Source organism: Eschrichtius robustus, chromosome 13 (genome assembly GCF_028021215.1).
Source record: "Eschrichtius robustus isolate mEscRob2 chromosome 13, mEscRob2.pri, whole genome shotgun sequence".
In the NCBI taxonomy this organism is placed as follows: domain Eukaryota; kingdom Metazoa; phylum Chordata; class Mammalia; order Artiodactyla; family Eschrichtiidae; genus Eschrichtius; species Eschrichtius robustus.
Genome location: NC_090836.1, coordinates 8,428,659 through 8,454,944, shown reverse-complemented (window position 1 = coordinate 8,454,944; position 26,286 = coordinate 8,428,659). Strand labels below are relative to the sequence as shown.

Genomic DNA, 26,286 nt, shown 5'->3' with positions numbered 1-26,286 from the left:
ACTTCCTGCTGGTGGCAGCAGGAAAGTGACACTGGATTTATCATCACTTAGACGTTCCCACACTGGTAGCAGAATATTTGCTGTTATTTTTACTTCTACTTCCATAGAGCAATAATGGAAGAAAAACTATTTATTAAATATTTACTAAGTCAGACATAGTGACAAGAGACTTCCATCTGTTACCTCCTTTGAATCTTAAAACTAGCCAGTGAAACTGGTAATCATACACACACACACACATATATATAAATTTTTTTTCTGGTTGAAGTGTGATTTTATTTCAGATTGAAACTAGAGTTAAGGTCTATGAAATATAGAAACATTAGCATTTAGAAGAAAAAGTTCTTTTATGTCAGAAAGTCGTCTCAATTTGTACTGAATATCCTTCTTAATATTATTTAGACTTACTTGTACCCCTCCCCATCCAGGATTGACAATTTTGTCAGGAACTGTGAAGGTTCTGAGACTTCTTTGTCTGCATGCTCCCAAGTGAGTTTGGTATAGTTTCATATCCATCAAAGGTTTAATTTCAACATGTTTTCTTTTTTTTATTGATTTTTATTGTAGTATAGTTTCTTTACAATGTTGTCTTAGTTTCTGCTGTACAGTAAAATGAATCAGTTATACTTATATCCTCTGTTTTTTAGATTTCCTTCCCATTTAGCACAGGAAACTCTACTCATATATATTTTCCATGGGAAGAAACTCTGCTTTGAGGGGCTATGTAATTTTTAAAGGTCACAGCTAAGAAACAGAATTCATGCTTTAGATACATGGCTTGGAAAATGTTTGTAAAAGAATACTAGGTCAGTTAGGGTCACAGTTTGACTCAAATTTCATTTGTAAGTTAGTCACACTAACTTAAACTTTCATTTGTAAGTTTATCAATATAAAATTTTTTTTTTTTTACTTTCCAGATTTCTGTGGAAATTTACCTTTCTTTATGAGAAAGTTAGCAGAAACTAAGCAAAGCTAAGCAAATAGGGCAGGATCTCATAGTCATGAAGATATATCCACAGGTATATTTAGAACATATGCTGTACTTGAGGCATTGTATTGGGTTGGCCAAAAAGTTCGTTCGGGTTTTTCCATATCACAAAACCTGAACGAACTTTTTGGCCAACCCAATACTAACTAGTCTCCGAGGACACAGAAGTGAACTAGACATAGTCCCTGCTTCTTAGAAAACCTGAGATAAAATGAACTGTAAGCCAGAAAGCATCCAATACATAATCTCAAGTATATATAATAATAAAAATATACAATATATATAAATATACACAAAATTAAATATATACAAAACTGCATAGAATTACAAGAGGAAACTGACAAGAAAGACAAGTATCATATGATATCACTTACATGTGGAATCTAAAAAAAGTGTACAAATGAACTTATCTACAAAACAGAAACAAACTTATGGTTAACAGGTGGTAAGGGGGTAGGGAGGGATAAATTGGAAGATTGGGATTGACATATACACACTACTATACATAAAGTAAATAACTAACAAGGACCTATTGTAAAGCACAGAGAACCCTACTCAGTACTCTGTAATGGCCTATATGGGGAAAGAATCTAAAAAGAGTGGACATATGTGTATTATAACTGATTCACTTTGCTGTACTCCCGAAACTAACACAACATTGTAAAACTATACTCCAATAAAAATTTTCAAAAAGGAAAGAAGCAGCTGACAAATACACCAATGAGATGGGAGAAATGGAAGTACATAAAGAGAGAGGATGCATTATAAATTGCTATTTCGTCCTTTTTGGGACTCATCAGTACAGTGTAGCTAATGCAGTAAAAATCTAAAACATTTTGTTTCTAAAATTCAATTGTATATAAACAGTTCTGAGGTTGGGTATTGAATGCCTAATGAGTAGAAGTAACTAACTATTTGTGATTTAATTGGGATAAAAACAGGATTTTTAAAATCCAATAAAGGGTAAACAAAAGATTGGTATTTGTTTATAGGTATAATATTTATTTAGCACACAGTAATTTAAAACATAAACACTAAGAATTAAAGTGTAAAAAGCACTTTTTCAGTGTTTCTAATGTTTTAAAATACAAAGTCTAAAATAAATATTAGTTTTAGTGCTTTCTCTTTTTTTTTTGGCTGTGCCAGGTCTTAGTTGCGGCACTTGTGATCTTCAAACTTTGTTGAGGCATGCAGAATCTTTAGTTGCGGCGTGCGGGATCTTTAGTTGCGGCATGTGGGATCTAGTTCCCTGACCAGGGATCAAACCCGGGCCCCCTGCATTGGGAGCACAGAGTCTTAGCCACTGGACCACCAGGGAAGTCCCTAGTCTTAGTACTTTTAAAAATTTCCCTATATATTTTCAACTGACAGTAAGAGAATTTTGAATGTGTTAACCAATTGTATCTTTTCTCATTGGTTATTAAAATCATTTTGCACCGTTTCAGCTATCATAGTCATTTTTATGGTCCCATGTGTACAAATACAGGGCTGTCTGTATAGAAAAAGAGGAATTCATTCATATTTGTTGGGTTCAAAATATAAATATCAACTCATATTACTTAACACCTACTTAATTTAGAATCATGCTCTTCCAAATCCCTGTATTACATCATTCAAGGATAGCTTGCCTTTTTGCTGTTAACAAGTATTATAAATGCACATTGGTGATATTTTTGGCAGGCCAAGAAATACAGCAGCAACTGTATATAACAATTTATAATGCATCTCTTAGAGATGGTGCGTGAAATTCCCTAAAAAGTCCTTAAAGTATTTAAGTCTATGGAGACATTATTATTTGTCTTGCTGCAAATCCAGTTTCTATGTGTGTAGTTCCTGGCACTACTAAGTCCAACGTCATTCAGGTAGGCACATTCCCCAACTCCTTTGATGGCAAACCTAAAACCAAACACAAAAACATTAAAAAAGCATAGGTTGGGCAGACATCTACATTCATTCCTCCTCTGTATTCTTCGGCACCCTTACTCCAGGTATTTTTAACGTGAACAAGAGAAAAGTGAAAATCTGTCATTCATGTGGCTTCTTCGTAAATATATACCATGCCTGTATTTCGTTCCTTTTCTATTCTCAAAGTCCCTGCTTGAATATCAGAAGATTATCGTCATCCATACCAAATCCAGTTATGTTGTTTATCAGGTATTTAACTAGTGCTTGCTGGTGTAGCCAAGTGAACTGCTGCCATCGGCGGTGATAAAAGAAATTATCACATATTGAGATATAGGGAAGTCATTCTGGCTTATACATGAGTTAACTTGAATTTTACGCTATCTAAAATAGCCTGTTTGTGGCCTAACAAACATACATTTGTACATCCGCTTTAATTATTAAAGAAAAGGGCACATGGACCAGAAGTGAAGAATGACCATGTTAAAAATAAAGATTAAATGCCCCTCTTCTTGGGACACCAATACTGGTCCTCCTGCAATGATAAGACTCCCTTCCCAGGGGCCAAGGCCATACTGGCCGGCTGTGTACGTGCTGGTCTTTTTTTTTTTTTTTTTAATTTGAAACCTTGAAGAAACGTAACCCTGACTTGTTTAATGTTCTCTGTTCTGACAAGATAGTAAATATTAACTATAAAATAAAAAACTCTGCTGGAAACGCTGCTTCTCTTGAGCAGTTTCTTGGAGTAATCTGCGAAGCGGGCTTCCGGGCTAGTCCTCAGCTTGGCTCAAATAAAACTCTTTTCTATTCTTATTATTGACTGTTTATGGATTACTTCCATTGTCAGTGGCCTTCGGTGAAGATTATTTTCAGTGTTCTCCTGACCTGTTTCATACAAGTGTGAAAATAAAAATATTTACTTAATAGTAAATTCTTAAAATGGCTTAGCTTTGATTGATGGAAGTGATTGGGCCCTTATATTTTATCTGCTCCAATGTAATGGGTAAATTCAAAATACCCCCACTGAGGTGTTCACAATCCGAGGTATGTTACTAAGTTCCTTCCAGAGATAATTTAGGGGGGATTCCCATTGGTTCCCTGATGACCTTCCTTTTGTGAATGGACGCAGCAGCTGGGAGAGTGGACTGAGGGTCTGTGGATATCAATGCTTCAGTGGCTTTCTAGGATTGTAGGACCCCTGCTGTGCATCAGCTGTTCTCTCTACATTCTAAATAGGGATTTCAGCACAGTTTAAGTCAGTGGATGAAAGTGGAAAAACTATGTCAAATGTCATCATCATGCTAAAGATTTCAATGAAATCACAATAAGTTTTTCCAAAGGCACAGCTAATAAATGGAAGAGCATACAAAGGATTTCTATTTTGTACCTCATAGAGCAGTAAGCCTTCCATGATATTAAATTTATTTTCCCATAAACACAACTCACACACATAACCACATGTAAACACAATAGAAGGAAAAGAAGACTAAAAACGTACGAGGCATTATAATCAGTGCTGTCTGTCCATTTCCAACCATGCTTTGATGATTCTCTTCTAAGGCCAAGCCAATGGTCAGAACGGCCTTTGTATCTTTTCAGGAAGTTCTATTATAAAACACAGAAAGTAAGAACACGTGTCTCTTTCATATTACTCTTGAGTCTCTCTTCCCTCCAGCATCTGTCTTTGGGTGGCAGCCTGGTATAATTGAGAAGCTTAGACTTTGGAGGGAGACTAGTCCCCACTTCTCAGCTTAAATCACTCAAATACCTCTAATCCTAAATTACATTAAAGTGACCATACCTCCCAATTTGGGAAAGTCCCAGGTTATGCCTGTGGTTCCAGCATAATATTAATATTCTCACTTTCACTTCCCAAAATGTCCCAATTTGGATGATAAATTACATGATTACCATATTTCTTTGTACAATGGGAACAATACATCTAACTGAAGGTTAACTATGGGGATTACATGAGAGAATGCATGTAAATTGTCTCACAGGGTCCCAGGCAGAGAATATACCCCAAACAAATATTAGGCACTAATATGCATCCCATGCCCCCAAGTCTGCCTGGAATGGGGTCCTTCCTCATCTTTCAGCTTTCACCCTATGCAGCATATATCTTTCTCAGGGAGCTTAAGTATTCAACAAAGAACATGATCCAAAAATACTTCTTACCAGCTCTTCCTCGGTTTCGAACTGAGCAAGAACAGCTTCTAATGAAGTACAGAATGTCTTGCTGAATGTCCAATTCCTTGCGTCTTCAGAAAAATAAAAACACTTACTTCCAAATCCAATCCATTCTTTTGGGCAGGTGACATACAGAACATACGAGACCGGCTTTGTTTTTCTCACTAAAAGTTGGACAGACACAGTGAATCATAACAAATACATTTTCTCATCCCTTTTATCTATTTTTCCACTTACCATCCTGAGGTCAGTCTTTTTTTTTACATATGTATGTATACACATATATATATATACATGTGTATGTGTATGTGTAGGTACAGTATAACCAAATTCCAAAATGAGGGATTTGAAGAAAAACATGGCCAAATATCAACCAGACTCTTGTACTTTTATGGCCTTTGCTAGTAGCATTTTGTTTTTCTTAAAATCTGAACAGGGGCTACTTTCTATAGGTAGACAAATTGTTAAAAATGTCTTCCATGCCCAAATGCGTTTGTTTTTCCCAATGAATAGTTTTCCTTTATATGTATTTTGGCACCACTCATTACATAATTTCCCTTATCATCATCTTATTTTGCTTCCAGAAACATATTCTCAAGTGCCTGGCTACATAATAAATACTCCCTGTGGATGCTGTCCAGCTCTTGGTTATGTGCAGAATTGCTGAGCTGTAGTGCGCTACCAACTAAGATTTCTAATGCCTCTTGGAATGCTACCAGCCTTAGCCATTTATCAAATACCAACTGCTACTCAGTATGTGGAAATATGATTGCATTTCACTGCTTGCCAAAACAGCAGGCCTTTCTGAGATCATTTTTCTTTTTTTGGTTTCTGGGAGAATACAATATTGAGATCCATGATCACTTGCTGAGTGCAAGCTAGCAGTAGTTGTTTTTTCCTAAATGATTTTATTATATTGAGGATTTGCCTTGGAACAGAATGGCCTACAGAAACTAATATGTGAATAAATATATATATTTTATATGGTGATCTTTTACCCCTGAGGTCAGTCTTGAAGTACGTACATTCAATCGTTGCCTTTCTAAGTCATCACTGACAGTCTTATCCCGGGCACAAACGTCATCAGTCCACTGGACTTCAAGCAGAGTACCTGTGTATCTGACTTCCCAGGGGTACAGGGACACTAATGGCTTTAAGGAAATCAATTTCTGTAGCATTTAATTTCTGTAGTATTCGTTCCTAGTATCATACAGATTCCCTTTCCCACATCTTCCTTAATATCAGTCCTTCTTACTCTTGACAAAAGAAAGGCAAACTCCTTGCCTTTCCTAGATTTTACTATGGTACATTTCTTAGGAGGTATAAAACCTTCTAGTAGACAAAACATAACACAGTTCAAATATTGATTTTAGTACCAAAAATACAACGTAGGGTTTCCTATGTAGTTTTTTGTTTTATACATATTTCTGTTAAATATATATAAAAATATTTGGGCCCTTGTTAGATGCTCTGAAACCAGCAAGATTTCAGAGTGTAAGCTATGGGAAAAATAGATGTTTTTGTTCCATAACCTCACTTTTTCCTCCCTTATCCAATCTGATAGGAAATACTGTTGACTCAACTTTCAAAGTAGATAGATTCTGGCACCTAGTCCCACCTCCACTGTTACCATCAGGGCCAAGCCACAGTCCTCTCTGGCCTGGATTTCTACAAGTTTGCCCTAATAGGTGTTCCTGAGTCTACTTTTTCTTCTAACAATCTGTTCTCAAAGTAGCTGTCAAAATGATTATTCTACAGTGAAAGTCAACTAGATGCTCTGAAACCAGCAAGATTTCAGAGTGTAGGCTATGGGAAGAATAGATGTTTTTGTTCCATAACCTCACTTTTTCCTCCCTTATCCAATCTGATAGGAAATACTGTTGACTCAACTTTCAAAGTAGATAGATTCTGACACCTAGTCCCACCTCCACTGTTACCATCAGGGCCAAGCCACGGTCCTCTCTGGCCTGGATTTCTACAAGTTTGCCCTAATAGGTGTTCCTGAGTCTACTTTTTCTTCTAACAATCTGTTCTCAAAGTAGCTATCAAAATGATTATTCTACAGTGAAATTCAGATCATGGCATTCCTCTCCTACAATTTCCCTCTTCCTGATCCTCCCCACTACACTCAAAATAAAAGCTGAAGTCTTCAACTGACTCATAAGGCTATTATCTCCCTGACCCCCAGCCCGTTACTCTCCCTCATTCTCATTTTGCTCTAGCTGAAGAAGCCTCCTTGCTTTTCCTCCAACATACCAAGGAGATTCCTCCTTTGATTCTGCTTGTTCCTGCCACCTGGAATGCTTTCCCCATATAGCCACATGGCTCCTTCATCACCTTCAAAAGTTTGCTGAAAAGTCATCCTTTCAATGAGGCTTACCCTGGCCACTTGTATTCCTCAAACTGTTACCCCTATAATATAGTATCTGTGTCTTCCTGCTACAATATGAGTTCCCTAGGAGCAGGGATTTTTTGCGTGTTTTGTTCACTGATATACCTCAAGCACTTCACACAGTGCCTGGTACATAATGGAGCTCAATAAGTATTTATCGACAACATAAATGTGTGGAGAACATGTAACGTTTGGAGAACAGGTAACTCACCTGCCAGAAAAGTGGAAAGTACCATCACAATTGTAGCTAGGACCATAATAATGATGATGCAACAGTAAAGCGGGATTACAGGAGATGTAAATGGTAGGCATTTTCTTTGGAGGCCTTTACCTATAAATACAAATGTCATAATCTCAATCTCATGAAGGTATTAGGAAGAAAAACTTAAATTTATCACAGAATCAACCTGTAAAGTCAGCTGTACCTCAACTCCCCTATTGCCAACCCCCTTCACAAAAGGTCCAGGTCCACAAATGAGAGCCATGGCCCAAGAAACTGAGTTTTATTTCCCCTAGAGAATCTTCCAGTTATTGGAAGAAGAGCTAATGAGAGAATAAGAATCAAAAAGAGTAGAAATCAGGATGAAAAAGAAACATACAAATGATCCAGATTTACCTCCATAAATAAGAGATCTGGTTAGAAATACTGAAAGGAGCATTAGAAAATTACTCAATATAATTCATCACATTAACAAAATAAGAGAAGAGAAAGCACATGATCATCTCAATAAATATAGAAAAAAATGTGAAAAATGTATTATTCATCCAAGATAACAAATCCCAACAAATTAGGAATTGAAGGACTTAACCTGATAAATATCATCTACAGAAAAAGAACAGCTAGCATGATACTTAGTGGTGAAAAAGTAAACGCCTTCCTCCAAAGGTCAGGAACAAGGCAAGGAAGTCTGCTCTCACCAATCCAATTTAACTTTTTACTAGATGTTGTATCAGTGGCAATAAGGCAAGAAAAATAAATAAAAGGCATACGGATTGGAAAGAAGTGAAAGTGTCTCTAGAAGTGACATCCGCTCATCTCCCGGTAGAAATATCAATTTGAAGATTATCTGCACATGAAAATATCTTCCCAAGAGCCAAGGATTCCAGGCACACCCACCCCCATGCCTCATCTCAGCTCCTGCCTACTCCAGCAATTCCAGGCAGATAAAGCAGCCTCAGACAGCTTCCACACAGGGCTTCCTGAATTTGAACAGGGAGGCACATCCACAGCAGGGCAATTTCCCTTGCGCCGATACCCTGTAGGAGGCCTTAATGCAAACGGCCAACCACCTGGGTTCCTATGGATACACAATCCATTCTCGACTTCAGCTTTGCTTAACTGGAAAAACCATAAGCCTGCTTACTGAGAGGACCCACTCTGTATGACTGAACTTTTCATTCACCTCCATATTTGCCACTCACCATCCCACTTGGGCGGACATTCACACTCTTATGAATATAATGCTTACTGGGGATGAAAGCAGGATGGTCATTGACAAGGCTAGAGAGGGAGCACACCAGCTCCACCTAGTGGATCCAAATGGAACTCCAGAAGCAAATCTGTCAGTCCCTATTGCTAGCTAACTGGGATCCTAATAGTGGGGGCATGCCACTCGTAGAACATTATAGGAGGTGTGTCTTAGTGGGTCTTCAAAAGGGGGTACCTAGACAAAAGAGGTTAAACAAGATTCAGGAGATAAACCAAAAACCAAATGAGGATGCAGCAGAGTTCCTAGAAAGGATTTATCAAGCTTATAGGCGCTACACGGATGCAGACCCTGAGGCCCCTGAGAATGTAAGGATGATAAATATGACTTTCATCGGGCAAAGTGCCCCAGATATAGGGAAAAAATTACAGAAGTTAGATGGTGCATTTGGAATGAACCCTTCTCAATTAGTAGATGTTGCTTTTAAAGTATTCAACAACAGGGAACAACGACAGAAGCAAGAAGATGCAAAATGGAATGCACCTTTTCTGGCAGCAGCATTGAATTCCCAGAAGGTGAGTAACCTAAAGGAAGCCACCACTGAGGAAGGAACAATGTGCTTACTGCAAGGAGGAAGGGCATTGGAAAAGAGATTACCCTAGACGAAAGAATAATAGAAGGAAGACAGGAGCCTCTCATATGGTAAAAAGAGAGGAACACTCTGATAATGAATGAAGAGGCCCAGGGACTCCCTTGGACTTGAGGCGTCTGATTCTAATTTCCCCACTTTGACAGTGGGGAACAAGTTGACTGACTTTCTAATAGATACGGGTGCCACATATTCTGTGGTAAACACCAAAGTGGCACAGAAAACATCTCAGTCTATCCCAGTCACAGGAATTTCTGGAGAAGTACAAAACCGTTAGTTTTTACAACCTCTGGAATGCCAACTAGAGGACCTCAGCCTGAAACATAGCTTCTTATACATGCCAAGTGTTCAATCCCCCTTTTGGGATGAGATCTCCTTCGTAAATTAAATGCTCAAGTAACTTTTTCCCCAGAACAGCTTGACATCAGGGTCCCACTGGAGCACGATTTAAGCCTACAAAAGGTGCTCATGGAAACCCCAGAGAAGGAGACAGAGCTCTTTCCCCCTGAGGTCTATGAAAAGATAAGGCCAGAAGCGTGGGCTGATGGCACTCCAGGGAAGACCAAAAATGCAACACCAACGCAAATCCCATTAAAAAGGGACGCTGGGACGCCTAATCTAAAACAGCATCCTCTGAGACAAGAGGCCCAAAAGGGAATTCAGCCAATCCTGGAGAAGTTTTTGAAAACAGGACTGATTAAACCTTGCAGGTCATCTTCTCGGTCTGCCGGCTTTCCGAGTATAGTTGTACTCTCTGCCTCAGCACCCCCTCTCCAATTCATTGGCCTGTCATGCGGCAAGCTAAGCGAGCTGGCACCCGGTAACATGTTCAAAATTCTTCATTTCTTATTTGGCTTTGGCTTGATAAATTTTAGTGAGCCCCTCTCCTTCCCAAAGACCCCCAAACTCTGGCTTGCCTGAAAATGCAAACAAGCACTAAAGAAAGCACTGAGATGAGTAACAGCTCGTGCATGCTCATGACCACGTGTCCCTGGAACACAAGTGAGAAGTATTAACTCTGGAAGTGACACCTGCTCTTCACACTCATGCTCTCTTTCCCCACACGTGTTCTGTTCCCCTTCTTGCCCTATTTATAACATGAGAACCTTTCTACAGCACTTTTCCTATTGCAAGAGTCCTTGTGAATAATGTCTCCCTTTACTAAGTCCACACTATTGATACACAGTACAATATGGATGAATTTAAATGCATTATGCCAAGTGAAAAACAGTCAGACTCCGTACACATTCTTCTAAAGCAAGAGTAGAAAACAGATCAGTGGTTGCCAAAGGGTGCGGGAATGGGAAAGAAATGTTTACAAAGGGCATGGGCGTGGGGGGGGGGTGGAACTGTTCTATATCTTGATTGTGATGTGGTTACATGATTATATGTATTTGTCAAAACTCATAGAAATGTAACCCAAAAGAGTGAATTTTACTGAATGTCAACTATACTTTGAAAAAGTTCCTGCTGACTTTCTTTTAACCACTACATTTCACTCACTTCACGTATATCTTCCAGAATGATAGGAAGCCTCAGTTTAAATGCTAGGCAGGGAAAAAAAATATCGAATTGCCTTGTTTAAACAGTATACAATGACATTTGGATTTGGGCTCCATAAGAAAATCTCGACCTTCATTCTTTCTGGTTCTACATTAAAGCAAAACTGTCTTAGAAACTCAGTATGTTATGACTTGCATCATTTTTTTCATTGTTAGAAGAGTAAGACGTACATCTCCCCTTCCACCTCTCCAATAAATCTCCTATTTGCCCCCTTACTAATCTTCTAAAAGTCCCCCCTTTTTCTTCTCCTTTATTTCCCTATATCTAGCTCCTAACACCCTCCCTTGTTTCATGTTCCATTTCTCTTTCTTGCTTACTTATTAATACTTCTCTTCTCCTTTTTTGTAGGGGAATAAAATTTCCCACCCCAAAATGTCTCTTTGGCATGTGGATTATTTCAAGCTGAAAACCATCAAGACCCCAAAGACTCAGGAAGAATCTTTGACCATCCCCCTAACTGCCTAAAAGAATTTAGATAGAAGGCCTGTTCCTGGAATAGAGCTATCACCAGAGATCTCTGCAGATTAGGAGGTGAGCGTGATGGGGGAAACTGGAAATGGCCTAAAGATCAGAGTCCGCTCTTGTGTCCCTTGTCTCTGTGTGGCCCAGCAAACATTTATTCACCAAACATTTGCTTTTCCATTTCCACGTCAATGACCTTCGTCCCCTTTTAAGTCCCAAGCCACTACCCCCAACATCTTTTGTCATTAGCTGGAGACAGTATTTAAGGTGAAGTTTTTGGCCATTTTAGTCAGTTACTCAGTTTTCCTGTGTCTCTCCCATGTATACATGTTATTAAACCTTTGTTTAATTTTCTCCTGTTATTTATCTCATGTCAATTTAATTCTTAAACCAGCCAGAAGAGCAGAGGAAAATTTCTTCCTTCCTGACACTCTCCTCTGGTGTGTCCTCTTTTTGTCTCCCTCTAAATTCATATGCCTCTTGTATTACACTCTGAACACAACCACCTTCAAATTTCTAGTTTGAAAAATGGTGTCAGGAATTATCTCACAGAAGAACAGAGAAATGAACCATATTACTGGTCTACTGGTTTTAACTTTTATTTTCATGTTCTAGAAAACTTAGTTAACTTACAGGAACAGTTTAAATTTCAAAAAAATTGGTTTCACATTTGCACTGGTCAAATAATTTCAGTTATGTAAGCACTTGACTTAGCTAGAAAAACATTAACGTTCTTTAAGAACTTTCTTTTTCATTAAGCATGAACCCTGTGTTTCAGGAACTACAATATCCTGTTGATAAAAAATAAAATGCAGGGAGGGGAGAAGGAAAGAAGAAAGAAGGAAATGCTTGTTTTTAGCAGAAAATAGAGGTTCAGTAAAAGGTATTCTTTCTGCTGGACTGAAATACAAACACGTGTGAGCTATGTTCTTTTTCTTTCTCATCAAATTTTCTATAAACTACGAATGCTAAAGGGTTTGCTGGTGGTTAGGTTTAGCCTCCAACTCCCACCCTCAAACACCCACATCGGTTTTTAAATGACAAAGGATCTATATACCAATAGTCCCAGTTTCTGCAGGGACTTTCTTTTTGAGTCAATAACTATTCACGGTTTTATTAAACAAAAGTCTCTTTAGAGAACAGTAAGAAATTAATTCTCAGCTAACATCAACTGGGGAGAGGGGAAGGAGGTTACAATTTTTTTTTAATGCATGGATGTTGATAAATAACAAAATTAAACACATAGATACTATATTTCAACAAATGCTTTTACTAATCAATCACTATGTTGTTTTAATACTCTGATGTTCTCATTAAATCAAAACTCTTTAACTAAAATGGTTATGTTTAAAAGATGCTCATATCATTCTTATGATCACTCCTGAAAATTTCTGGTAAGACACATTTTATAAACTACTTTGGTAAGGTACTCTAAATAGGATGACATAAGGCTAGCTGAAGACCCACCATAATCAAAGGGCCAGGGAGTGAATAGGAAAGAGAGAAAGAGAGAGAGGAAGAGAGAGAGAGAGAGAGAACACAAAAGTACACCAGAGCCTGTGAGACAGAGAGAGAGAGACATAAAGAGGGAGAGAGACAAAGGGGGAAGCAAAGAGAAAATCATTTGGACACATAAATGAGCCTCAATAGATTTTAGCTGAAATATTTAATGATATCACTGAATATCAGATCTACCCTTGATTCCAAAAGGAAATTCTGTGGGGCACTTTTGTACCCAAGGGAAAGAAAATATACTTTTGTATTTAGTTAGAATTACTTTTTGAACAAAAAATTATGACTTTTATTTCTCCAAAGTAGACACACAGATGGCCAAAAAACACATGAAAAGATGCTCAACATCACTAATTATTAGAGAAACGCAAATCAAAACTACAATGAGGTATCACCTCACACCGGTCAGAATGACCGTCATCAAAAAATCTACAAACAATAAATGCTGGAGAAGGTGTGGAGAAAAGGAAACCTTCCTACACTGTTGGTGGGTATGTAAACTGGTACAGCCACTATGGAAAACAGTATGGAAGCTCCTCAAAAAACTAAAAACAGAACTACAATCCCTCTCCTGGGCATATACCTGGAGAAAACCCTAATTCAAAAAGATACATGTACCCTAATGTTCATTGCAGCACTATTTACAATAGCCAGGACATGGAAGCAACGTAAATGTCCATCAACAGAGGAATGGATAAAGAAGATGTGTTACAAATATACAATGGAATATTACTCAGCCATAAAAAGGAACGAAATAGTGCCATTTGCAGAGACATGGATAGACCTAGAGACTGTCATACAGAGTGAAGTAAGTCAGAAAGAGAAAAACAAATATCGTATAATATCACTTATATGTAGAATCTAGAAAAATGGTACAGATGAACTTATTCTCAAAGCAGAAATAGAGACACAGATGTAGAGAACAAACTTACGGATGCCAAGGGGGGAAGGGAGAGGTGGCATGAATTGGGAGATTGGGATTGACATATACACACTACTATGTATAAAAGAGATAACTAATGAGAACCTACTGTATACCACAGGGATCTCTACTCAGTGCTCTGTGGTGAACTAACTGGGAAGGAAAACTAAGAAAGAGGGGATATATGTATATGTAGAACTGATTCACTTTGCTGCACAGCAAAAACTAACACAACACTGTAAAGCAACCGTACTCCAATAAATATTTCTTTTAAAATTGTGAGTTTTAATCCTATTTCTTCCAGAAAATGTGACACCAGGTCAAAAGTCACTTCAGAAGTGAAGCCATCTCCAACTCCCTAGGTTTCATTAAATATATTGTAGCACTAATCACATCAAATTGTAGTAACTCATTTGGCTGTCCTTGAGATGATGAAACCCAGAAATCAGGGTCTAAATATAATTTGTCTTTGTAGCCCTGTGTCTAACAAATAACAGATTCTAAATATATGATTATTAGATTCAGTCAGACTATAGAATAGGTGTCATGGTTAATTTTTTTTTTTACATATACATGTATCTATTCTTTTTCAAATTCTTTTCCCATTTAGGTTGTTACCTAATATTGAGCTGAGTTCCCTGTCTATACAGTAGGTACTGGCAACTTTTATTAGTATATGTATTTCAAAATTGTTACATATAAAAAAAAAAAACCCTCAATAAATAAATAAATAAATAAAGGGGTGGGATAGGGAGGATGGGAGAGAAGCTCAAGAGGGAGGGGATATGCGGATATACGTATATTTATAGCTGATTCACTTTGTTGTACAACAGAAGCTAACACAACACTGTAAAGCAATTATACTCCAATAAAGATATATTAAATAAATAAATAAATAAATAAATAAAAACAAAGAAACAAAACTATTGTTGTCTGTTTGCCATGACTCTGGGATATAATGATCTGTTATTTAATATCATAATGTGACTTGCCAGGGTGCAAGTTGCCAGCAACCTGGGAGAAATACAAGGACTAATAAAATAAACCCAAACAACATTTTTCTCTTAACCTCCTGCAACCTAACTCACTGTGCAGAAATATTTAAGTAACATACACAGTAACACAATCACCGATGCAACAATTACACACTTGTCCTCTCACCCACCTCTAGTCCCTCAAAACACCTCTCCTTCTATGGAGATGAACTGTGAAGAATTATATTCCTGCAGTGCAATTTCTATCCTGCTGTCAGTGGTTAGTGGATTAAGAGCTGTTTCGTTTTGTCAAAGCTGATCAATTTTACCTTACCAGATCGTCCCTCCTCCATGCTTTCTCTGGATGTAGGGTCTGTCTTTAAGATTTTCGAAGAAGCCTCCTCCAGAGTCATGTTTCTGCTTCAACAGGAACACTCGGCACTGTCTCTAAGTAGTTGCAACAGCAGGAACTGGGAAGTGAAAACAGTTTTAATCTGAACGATCAGCTAAAAGAGAAGCAAAACCCCCGCCCAGTAAGTGGGCTGTAAAGGAAATAAATGAAGTTAAGTCCTTTAGAATTTTAAAATGCAAAGTGCTTTTAACTTAGAAAGATCAACTCCACAGACTTCTGTTCCCTGTCAAAATGGAATAACAGGGACCAGATTTACTTTCTTGCCTGAATCAACTAAAAAGAAAAAAAAGAAAATGTGTGGAAAAAAAATCCTTTTCAATCACTGGGCATCAATCAATGAAGGGCAGTGATCCTCTGAAAACAAATTTGGTGAGTCCTGCAATTGCCCCAGCTACTGCCCAGAGATAGTTTTGTAGGTGTGATCTAAGCAGGGGAAAACCAGAGAAATGCCAAGAGATTCCCTGAGGTGAAGAGGGGAAGCTCAGAGACAAGGCCTATGCAGATAGAGTATCAGAAAAGAAAGAGACACACAGAGAGAGGATTCTGGGGATGTACAGAGTGTTCCCCTCGGGTATTCAGCAGTGTACTGATCAGCACTTGTGTATGAGGATGGAGGGAACAAAACATATGAAATGACTAGAGGAAGCAGTATCCAGTGTTCCCATCCAGATGGGAATAGTGCCTGTTCAGACCAGCCAGACTGGGAAACCTCATCATTTATGGGGCTTTTTAAGAGTACTCATAAATATCTTGCTTCAGTGGTGGGGAAAGATTAGCCATAGACTAAATAGTGACCTGATTGCCTAGAACAAATTGAGATAATAGGAAAAATACATATATCTTTTATATACATAAAATGAATTTGGTAAAGTTGCAGGTTAGAAAATTAATACACAGAAATCTGTTGCATTTCTATACACTAATAACAAAGATCAGAAAGAGAAATTCAAGAAACAATCCCATTTACCATCGCATCAAAAAGAATAAAACACCTAGGAATGAACCTACATAAGGAGACAAAAGACCTGTACTCCAAAAACTATAGGATGCTGAAGAAAGAAATGAAAGATGACACAAACAGATGGAAAGATACCATGTTCTTGGGTTGGAAGAATCAATATTGTCAAAATGACTGTACCACCCAAGGAAATTTACAGATTCAATGCAATCCCTATCAAATTACCAATGGCATTTTTCACAGAACTAGAACAAAAAATCTTAAAATTTGTATGGAGACACAAAAGACCCCAAGTAGCCAAAGCAATCTTGAGAAAGAAAAACGGAGCTGGAGGAATCAGGCTCCCTGACTTCAGACTATACTACAAAGCTATAGTCATCAGAACAGTATGGTACTGGCACAAAAATAGAAATATAGGTCAATGGAATGGGATAGAAAGCCCAGAGATAAACCCAAGCACAAATGGTCAATTAATCTACAACAAAGGAGGCAAAACAATAAAATGGTGGAAAGACAGTCTGTTCAACAAATGGTGCTAGGAAAACTGGACAGCTACATGTAAAAAAATGAAATTAGATCATTCTTTAACACCATACACAAAAATAAGCCCAAAATGGATTAAAGATCTAAATGTGAGACTGGACGCTATAAAACTCCTAGAGGAAAACATAGGCAGAACACTCTCTGACATAAATTGCAGCAATATCTTTTTCCATCCATCTCCCAGAGTAATGGAAATAAAAAGCAAAAATAAACAAATGGGACCTAATTAAACTCAAAAGCTTTGTACGGCAAAGGAAATCATAAAGAAAACGAAAAGACATCCCACAGATTGGGAGAAAATATTTCCAAATGATGTGACCAACAAGGGATTAGTCTCCAAAATTTACAAATAGCTCATGCGGCTCAATATCATCAAAACAAACAGCCCAATCAAAAAATGGGCAGAAGACATAAATAGACATTTCTCCAAAGAAGACATACAGATAGCCAAGAGGCACGTGAAAAGATGCTCAACATCGCTAATTATTAGAGAAGTGCAAATCAAAACTACAGTGGGATATCACCTCACACCAGTCAGAATGGCCATCATCAAAAAATCCACAAACAATAAATGCTGGAGAGGGTGTGGAGAGAAAGGAACCCTCTTGCACTGTTGGTGGCAATGTAAATTGGTACAGCCACTATGCAGAACAGTATGGAGGTTCCTTAAAAAACTAAAAATCGTGCTACCATAAGACCCTGCAATCCCACTCCTGGGCATATATCTGGAGAAAAATATAGTCCAAAAGGATAACTGCACCCCAATGTTCATTGCAGCACTGTTTACAGTGGTGAAGACATGGAAGCAACTTAAATGTCCATCGACAGTGGAATGGATAAGGAAGATGTGGTACATATATGCAATGGAATATTACTCAGTCATTAAAAAGAATGAAATAATGCCATTTCCAGCAGCATGGATGGACCTAGAGCTTGTCATACTGAGTGAAGTAAGTCAGACAGAGAAAGAGGAAAATTGTATATCACTTATATGCAGGATCTAAAAAAGAAATGATACAAATGAACTTATTTACAAAACAGAAACAGACTCACAGACTTAGAGGACGAACTTATGGTTACCAGGGGGGAAGAATGAGGGGAAGGGATAGTTCGGGACTTTGGGATTGACATGTACACACTGCTATGTTTAGAATGGATAACAAACAGGGACCTAGTGTATAGCACAGGGAACTCTGCTCAGTGTTATGTGGCAGGCTGGATGGGAGGGGAATTTGGGGTTAGAATGGATACATGTATATGTATGGCTTAGTCACTTTGCTGTGCACCTGGAACTATCACAACATTGTTAATCGGCTGTACTCCAATATAAAATAAAAAGTTAGAAAAAAAAAAAGAATGGAGAAAAAAATCCTAGGTCCTTGATTTAAGTTCTTTCTGGTAGTTTACTATCTGTCTTTGTTTAATTGTAATAAAAACTGCACTTGGGGGGAAAAAAAAGAGTACTCATAAATATCTTGCTTCAGTGGTGGAGAATGATTAACCATAGACTAAATGGTGACCTGATTGCTTCTAACAAATTGAGATAATAGGAAAAATACATATATCTTTTATATATATAAAATGCTCCTGTTCCTGGCACAAAGCTCCTAAAACCCTTGTAAATTCCTAAGTGATAAGAGCACTTAGGAGCATCTTTTGTTCGAATGAGGTGACTTTGGGTGGGCTCCTGGAGGGGGTTGGTCACAGCAAGACCATGCCATGATTAGAAGTTTGGAACTATCAGCCATCCTCCCCATCCTCCAGAGGGGGGAGAGGAGCTGGAAATGGAGTTAATCACTGATCATGCCTATGCAAGGAAGCCTCCGTAAAATCTCAATTGCATGGCATTCAGAGAGCTTCCAAATTGATGAACACATTCACATGAGGAGGGTGGTGCCCCCCAACTTCCTGGGGATAGAGGCTCCTGCCCTCAAGACCCTCCCAGATCTCACCCTATATAATCTCTTCATCAAGCTGTTTATCTGTATCCTTTATCACACCCTCTAATAAACTGGTAAGCATAAGGGTTTCCCTGAACTCTATGAGCCACTCTGGCAAATTAATCAATATCGAGGAGGGGGGTCATGGTAATCTCCGATTTGTAGTCAAATTGAACAGAAGTTATGGGTAACCTGGGGGCCTACTACTTGCACTGGCATCTGAAGTGGGGAGCAATCTTGTGGGACTGAGCCCTTAACCTGTGGGATCTGATGCTATCTCCAGGTTGATGGTGTTAGAATTGAGTTAAATCATGGGACACCAGGCTAGTGTCATAGAGAATTGCTTGTTTAGGGGAAAAATCTCGTGCATTTGGTGACTAGAAGTGACAGAAGTGAAGAGTTCTGTGTGCATAGTAAAGGAGATTCACGGGGAAGAAACACCAATTAGGAAGGACTGTAGACTTTTCCTTTACACAAATCTTAAAAGGGAGACCCAAAAGGCTAGAACCATTTCCAAATAATTTAACTGTGTCTCAGAACAAATTCGAGAATACTTAGAGAAATGCAAAAATATCCAATACCCAACAAGGCAAAAACTCACAATCTCTGGAATGCTATCAAAGATTTCAAAGAAGCAGAAAAGTATGACCCATGATGTGAAGAAAATGAGCCAATACAAACAGGCCCAGGAGTGAAACCGAGCAGGATCCTGTGGGGCGCCTGGGCATGGAAGTCTTTCTGTGCCCCATTTCTTGTTTGTAGGGAATAGACTCCAGCCTCCATGACCTTCCCTGAGTTCTAAAGGCAGATTAGAACAGTTGCTAATCAGGGAAAGGAGGGGAGGCGGAGACAAGGGAGGAGCAGTCAAGAAACAATAGTGCAGCCTTGGGGCAGGGTCCTGGTTCTGCCTCAAGGGATACACACAACAATATCTGTAAGGTCTTTATAGAACTAAAACCCCCAACAAGTGAAAGATGTCAGCATTCTTCATTCCAGATTAAAGTAACCAGAGAAGCTCTTCAAGCAGACAACCTGAGGCCAGATTTAAGGAACCACAGAAACTCATTAGATTACCTGAGACCAGATTAAAGGAGTGCAGTCCCTGCACACACCCTAATCTTATCAGCAACCCCGTTCTTGAACCATTGCTAAAACTCCACACCAAATTCCCCTGGATTGGGACACACAGTTTTTCAGGGCATGGGCCCGCTGTGTCCCCCTTTGCCTGGCAAAGCAATAAAGCTATTCTTTTCTACTGCACCCAAAATTCTGTCTCTGAGATTTGATTAGGCACCAGTGCACAAAGGGCTGAGCTTTCAGCATCAGGAATAATACAGATATTACAAATAGCAGATAAGGAAATCAAAATGTTTCTATAACTATTAAGTACAGTCACAGAAGATATTTAAGAAAAGATACAAACCCAACTTCTAGTGACAAAAACTGCAATTTCTTGTGATGAAAAATTCACTGGCTAGATTAATGGCAGGTTAGACTTGCAGAAGAAAAGACTGGTGACCTTGAAAACATAGCAATAGATGTTTGAATAAATTCCATAACAAATTGTCACCGAATCCCTAAGGAGAAGATCATTCCCTGTTGACAGAAGTTACTATTAGTAACTTTATTATTAAGCATTACTCCTTAGTATTATTTTGTGAAACGTCCAGAATTTTGCCATACCAGACAACATGAATGATATTTACTTTACCTTGATATAGAAAAAAAAAATTTAGCAGGGAAAATATTCCACAGATATCACTAAACATCTACTATAATGGATAAAATGAAAAAGATCAGTATATAATTTCTTAGGGATGATATAAAACAACTGGAACACTTATACACTGTTGGTGGGAGTATAAGTATTTATAGAAATTTTGGAACACTCTTTGACATAACAGCTAAAGTTGATCATAACTAAACCACGATCCAGAAATTTTACTCACATTGCCCCCCACCAAAAAAACACATATGTGCATAAAAAGACACACACAAAATCGTTATAGCAGCATTATTTGTAATAGCCAACAGCCGAAAACTCAAATGCCCATTAATAGGAGAATGGAAAAATATTGTGGTATATTAATACAATGGGATACTATTCAGCAATGAGCATGAACAAACTCTTGCTGTAGGCAACGACATGGGTGAATCTCAAAAACATAATGTTCAGTACAAGAAAACAGGCATAATAGAATACACCTTGAACTGTTCAATTTATAAAAAGCTCTGAAACAAGCAAAAATAATCTCTGAGGTTAAGAAGATTCTTTTGGCAGCAAGAAGGGAATAGTGATTGGCAGGAACCCAAGAAGGCTTGAGTGCGGCCGGTAATATTTAACGATTAGGGTGGTGGTGATCGCTACATGAAAATTAAGTATAATATTGTGATACGTACCTGTTCACTATACTAAAATAATAATATTTATTAAATATATTTGTGTGAAAAACAGTATCAGTTTAAAAAAATAGTGCACATCAAATGCGCAAGAATAGGTGCCTATGGAGGGACAGAAATGGGACTTAAAGGAGGATAAATGAAACCGGAGAGGCTTTAAAAGGTCAATAATGACCGTATGACATCAACTTGGTCTGTAACTAACTTACCAACTACACTGCTTGTGGCCCAAGGGCCAGGGAGTGTTTCTCTTTGGGAAAAGACTTCATGGGGGTTGACGGCACTTACACTGAGCCTTAAAGGAAAGATAGGATTTAGACAAAGTTGAACTTGTTATTTCAGCTATAGGGAATGAGGTAGAATTATGATTCCATACCCTGCCTACACATTTGAATCACTAGGAGGCTTTTTAAAAATGATTCTAATGCACCAGGAGAGCCTAATTAAATCAGGATCTCTGGGGGGTGGTATTTGAGCATCCATATTTTCTGAGATGTTCCCCCCCGACCAAAATGATTCTAAAAGGGAGCCTATATTGGGAATCGCTGGTGTAGAGTGCATCAACAAGGGAAGTTAAAATATTGATAACAATGGTGTTTGGTGCTATAAAGGTAGATTAGAGACAGTAAATGGCCATGGATATAGCCACTGGGGACCGTTGAAAGGCAGTCATGCAATGGGGCATCAATAATCAGAATGGTGCTTTGAGATCTAGTATGGCAGTGGCTTGTAAGATGGAATAGAGGTGGAAGGAACTAGACGTAAGTTAATGAAAGCATACTTCATTTGTAAAACAAAAAATTTTCATATGTTCTTTTCTTTTTCTATATTTTAAGTTTTAAACTTCTCAAGTCCATTTTTTCTTTTGGCGTTTACACTTGGAATGCTGGTCATTCTAATGACTGCCAGCAGAAGGCATCTCTGAAAGATAAGAGAATAGGAAATTGTGATTAGCTTTTTTTAACTCAGCATAGTTCTCTTGCGATTCATCCAAACTGTTATGTGTATTAAGACTTCACTCCTTTTTATTGCTGAGTAGTATTCCATGGTGTGGATGTATGCTAGTTTGCTTAACCATTCCTCTATTAAAGGCCATCTCTTTCTTTTTTCCAGTTTTGGATTATCATGTATAAAATGGCTACAAACATTTGTGTAGAGGTATTTGTGTGAAATACATGTTCATTTCTCTGGGATAAATACTCAGAATTACGATTGGGTTGTATGGTAATTGTACATTTACTTACAAAAACAAAGCCAAACTTTTCCATAGTCACTATACTATTTTACGTTCCCACCGGCAACATATGAGTGAATCAGGTTCTCCACATCTTCCCTGCATTTGATGCCAGGGTTTTTTAATTTAGCTGTACTGAGGGTTGTGGAGTAGTGCCTCACTGTGATTTTAATTAGCATTTCCGTAATGGCTAAAGATGTTGAGCATCTTTTCATGTGTTTATTTGTTCTGTTTATCCTCTTCAGTGAAATGTATCTTTATGATTTTTGCCCATTTTGTAATTAGAGTCTTTGCATATTTGCTCTTGGGTTTTGAGGATTTTTTCTACACTATAAATATACATTTCCACCAACCCTTTCATCTAGGTGTGGCCACAGAAATAATTCTCACTAATGTGAATGTGAATCAAGGTGAGGTATGTCGCTATGTCACTGGGCACAGACCTTCCGGAAATGGACTTGAGGCAGGAGACAGATGGGCCCCAGGCTGAACAGCTGGAGTTTGTCCCCTGTGGACAGATACCCCAAGATGAAGAGGAGAAGGAGCTCAGCCCTGCCTAGATAAGAGACCATACATTTCTCATTTTCAAGGTCAAGGAGACCTTCCCGACTATACATGCTCAGAGAGGCTCTTTGGAGGTCAAAAAGGGGAGCGATGTCAACCTACCCATAGGCCTCTTGGCTAGAATCCATCTTGGCTAAGAGATGCACACACACACACATGGGAGGGCCCTGAGGTGTACCAAATATGGACTCAGAACCAGGCAAAGCAAGATGATTGGCCAAAGGAAACCCAGAAGAAATGCCCCATAAAAGTGATTAAAACCACCACGAGGGCGCAACTCTCCCTCTGAGCCCGCCCGTGTGTGCGTATTCACATGTACTCTTTTTCCTCCTAATAAACACTTCACGTGTTTCACTACTTCCCGTTTCTTTGTGGAAATTCATTTTCTGCAAAGCCGTACTGACCAGGGCCTCGTCACCGGCCACTGGTCTAGTGGTTAGGATTCAGCGCTCTCATTGCCACGACCTGACTTCACTCTCTGGTCAGGAACCAAAATCCTGCTTCAAGCCGCTGTAGGCTGAGGACACTCAGACATGTCTTCACAAAAGCTTTCCCCTTTCTCTATTTAGGTGAAAATATCAAGGAGGTCTTAGAGGTGGCACAGCCTCAAGAGAAAAGAAAACTTTGTCCCTGAATTTCCAGGGAAGAAAGCTGCATTCTGACCAGGAACTCCTATATTCCACAGCTCCATGAGTTATAAGTAAATATATACTGTGCTATCAATGAAATTTAGGGAGTTACTTACTGCAGCAGCTGTGTAACACATCTAGTTAGAGTGGCAGCCCCATTTTTTCATGTTTTTTGTATTCCTAATCATTTATCATCCAATCACGCACCACAACAGAGAGTTAGCCCTGCTCGCCACAACTACAGAAGGCCCCGCGCAGCAACAGAAGAACCCACGTAGCCAAAAGTAAATAAAGTAAATAAATAAATTTATGTTAAAAAAAAGAAAAGAAATTATAATGGAGTAATCACAGTTCAGCATACAAAAATGGAATTGGGAGGCCATTGAGGGCCTGATTTCAGAACTAAAGAACTTGAACTTTCTTTGTATTGTACCAGATCCAAGGACACAGCAACAACTGCCAGCTCCTTTGGTTTCAAGGGTCCCCCTCCCCCCCTTGCTTCCTTTTGGTTTCAAGTTTCCCCCTCCCGCCTTGTGGCCTTGTGGTTATGCAACTATTTCAAATTCAACCAATCCTTGCTTAACAAGCACTCTCAACTTCTCCAATGATAATTCTTGACAAACAAGTTTTGTAACTAACCGTGGCTTCTTGTTTTTGTCTTTTATAAACTTCCTCCATTTTTTTAGCCTGGCAGGTCACAACTCCAGAGCTTCCTGAATCTGTGTCTCCAGGCTTTAGCTCTAACAATTCCCCAGTAAATGCCTCTTGATCTCAACCAGGTCTTTGTTTCTGAAATTTCAGTTAATAAGAGCAGTATGTTAAGAAAACAGTGGCACAATTAACCTGTATGACACCTGGATGGGAACTTTTTGTTTTAACATACCCGTGTTCTGCCAGAGGGAACTTGAGGATATTCAAACCCAGCTTAAAGGCAATTCTCCCCAAGAAAGTTGGGAAATGTGTGTTCCTGGAAAGGAGGGGGCCAGTCCCAGAGGGGGCCATGCCAGTTCCAAAGGGATCTCTATTTTCCAGTTAAGATACCAACCTGGGGTCGCGGTGCACTGAGACATAAAAAGAGGGAGGGACCCTGAACCAGGTCACTAGGAACGCCTGCCGCAGTCTCCCAGCCTTTCAAAGCCCTTAATCCCCAGACCACAGGGCCTGTCCTAAGGAATCTCCCACTCACTCCCTAAAGTTGAGCAAACTCCCACGAAGAGGGCGGCTTAGGGGCCCAGGCATCTGGGGAGAAATCAGGTCAGAATTTTTGCAATCATCTGTCTAGACCAGACGCTCACCCCTGTTGGGAAAGCCCTGGAGAGTTCACAGCCTGGGTGAAACCAAGGAAGGCGTTTTCTTCTTCCTCTTCTCAGGCGGTTCCTCTCTTCACTGCGACCTGGTGCTGGAGCAGTGGCTGCCCAGTGGGGACGGCTGGTCTCAGGGCTGCGAACGCTCTGCCCCGCGATGCGCACGCGCTCTCCAGGCGGCTCCAGCTTCCGGGTCCGCGCCCACATCCCTCTCCATCCGCGGCCCCTCCTGGGCGGTCTCTTGGCTTCTGGGGCCTCAACCTTCTGCCAACGCCTGGGGCAGGCGCCAGATGTAGGGGCCAGGAAGCAGGCCCTGGCAGTAGACCAGAAGGCAATAGATATCCCACGACCCGATGTCACACGCCCGGCTTTTTTTAAACCCAGTTTTGCTTCCTGTTATTCATTTCCCAGGGCTTCCAGTTAGAAGAGGAAGTCAGAACCGTTGTAAACAGGATGCCTTCAGGTTAGGGGTCTTTGGTTCCTTTCCAAAGTCACCCGAGGACACTGAAACTTGCGGAGCGCCTGATGGGGTCCTGGTGGGCTAACAGCGGATCAAAGAAGACTGCCCGCTGCTCGGGCTGTCTCGCAAACCGGGTGCCTTCCTGGCAAAGGGGGGGAAAGTCTGCAGCAGGCTCTGCAGCCTGGTTGGCACCCTGGCCTACCAGAGGTGGGGACGAGGCTCTGTCTCCTTGGAGTTCAAGCTGTGTTAACCAAGACTTTTGAGAACAGAAAACCCTGGTTGTGGCCACACACACACAAAAAGTGTTGATTTGTGGTTTGTTCGGACCTCAGCTCTCAGGAGGCACAGATCAAAATGCATTGAGTTGCATGTGTTCCAGGACTACAAAATGGGGAAAGCTCACAAAGGCAAAAAACTGCAAGGTTACATAAATTGTCAAGAATTAGGATTGGAGCTGGCAAGAAATAAGGGTGCTTGTTTAAACAAGAATTTGTTGGGGTTCAAAATGGTTATACAGTTGCAGGTCGGGGAGGGGGACACTTTGAAACAATGTTTGCAGCTGGCAGCTGCTTGCAGATATTGTGAAAATGGCTGGTGGTATTCTTGAATTAGATACAGTTGAGAAAGTTCAAGTTCTCAGTGATGCAAGACTGCATCTGAAACCACATCTACCGATGGCCACCTGGCTCCATTTTGGATGTGTGAACCATAGTTACTCCATTTTGATTTTTAAACGATCTTAAATATATCATCACCTGTCTCCATCACACTTTCTTGGACTTTCTTGGGGTGATCAGATTTCAAAGCTGAGGACCTGTCCACAGTGAGATTGGTCCAGTTGGAAAGGAGTTTATGAACATG

The 26,286-nt window shown here is 39.4% G+C and overlaps 1 protein-coding gene across 3 annotated transcripts; it reads right to left on the bottom strand.

Moving 5' to 3' along the window:
• Nucleotides 1-250: 250 nt before the first annotated feature.
• On the bottom strand, nucleotides 251-25,024 carry CLEC2D (C-type lectin domain family 2 member D). 3 transcript variants are annotated; one of them, XM_068561458.1, is made up of 6 exons: nucleotides 24,957-25,024; nucleotides 15,316-15,451; nucleotides 7,684-7,803; nucleotides 5,069-5,244; nucleotides 4,389-4,495; nucleotides 251-2,884 (listed from the first exon to the last, which is right to left on the bottom strand). In XM_068561458.1, exons 2-6 carry the CDS (start codon nucleotides 15,392-15,394, stop codon nucleotides 2,740-2,742), a joined length of 627 nt encoding a protein of 208 aa, XP_068417559.1. In that variant the 5' UTR covers nucleotides 15,395-15,451; nucleotides 24,957-25,024; the 3' UTR covers nucleotides 251-2,739. The 3 variants fall into 3 exon arrangements, with proteins under 3 accessions (XP_068417559.1, XP_068417558.1, XP_068417560.1); XM_068561457.1 differs by lacking the exon at nucleotides 24,957-25,024 and adding an exon at nucleotides 24,301-24,404; XM_068561459.1 differs by lacking the exons at nucleotides 7,684-7,803; nucleotides 24,957-25,024 and adding an exon at nucleotides 24,301-24,404.
• Between the last annotated feature and the right edge of the window lie 1,262 nt (nucleotides 25,025-26,286).

What these genes read in the sequence shown, in the direction of transcription:
- CLEC2D (XM_068561458.1), bottom strand. Translation starts at nt 15,394, where the DNA reads ATGACTCTGGAGGAGGCTTCTTCGAAAATCTTAAAGACAGACCCTACA. An exon ending in CATGGAGGAGGGACGATCTG is followed by an intron (nt 7,804 to 15,315) that starts GTAAGGTAAAAT and finishes TTGTATTTATAG; the next exon opens with GTAAAGGCCTCCAAAGAAAA. An exon ending in ACTTTCCACTTTTCTGGCAG is followed by an intron (nt 5,245 to 7,683) that starts GTGAGTTACCTG and finishes TCCAACTTTTAG; the next exon opens with TGAGAAAAACAAAGCCGGTC.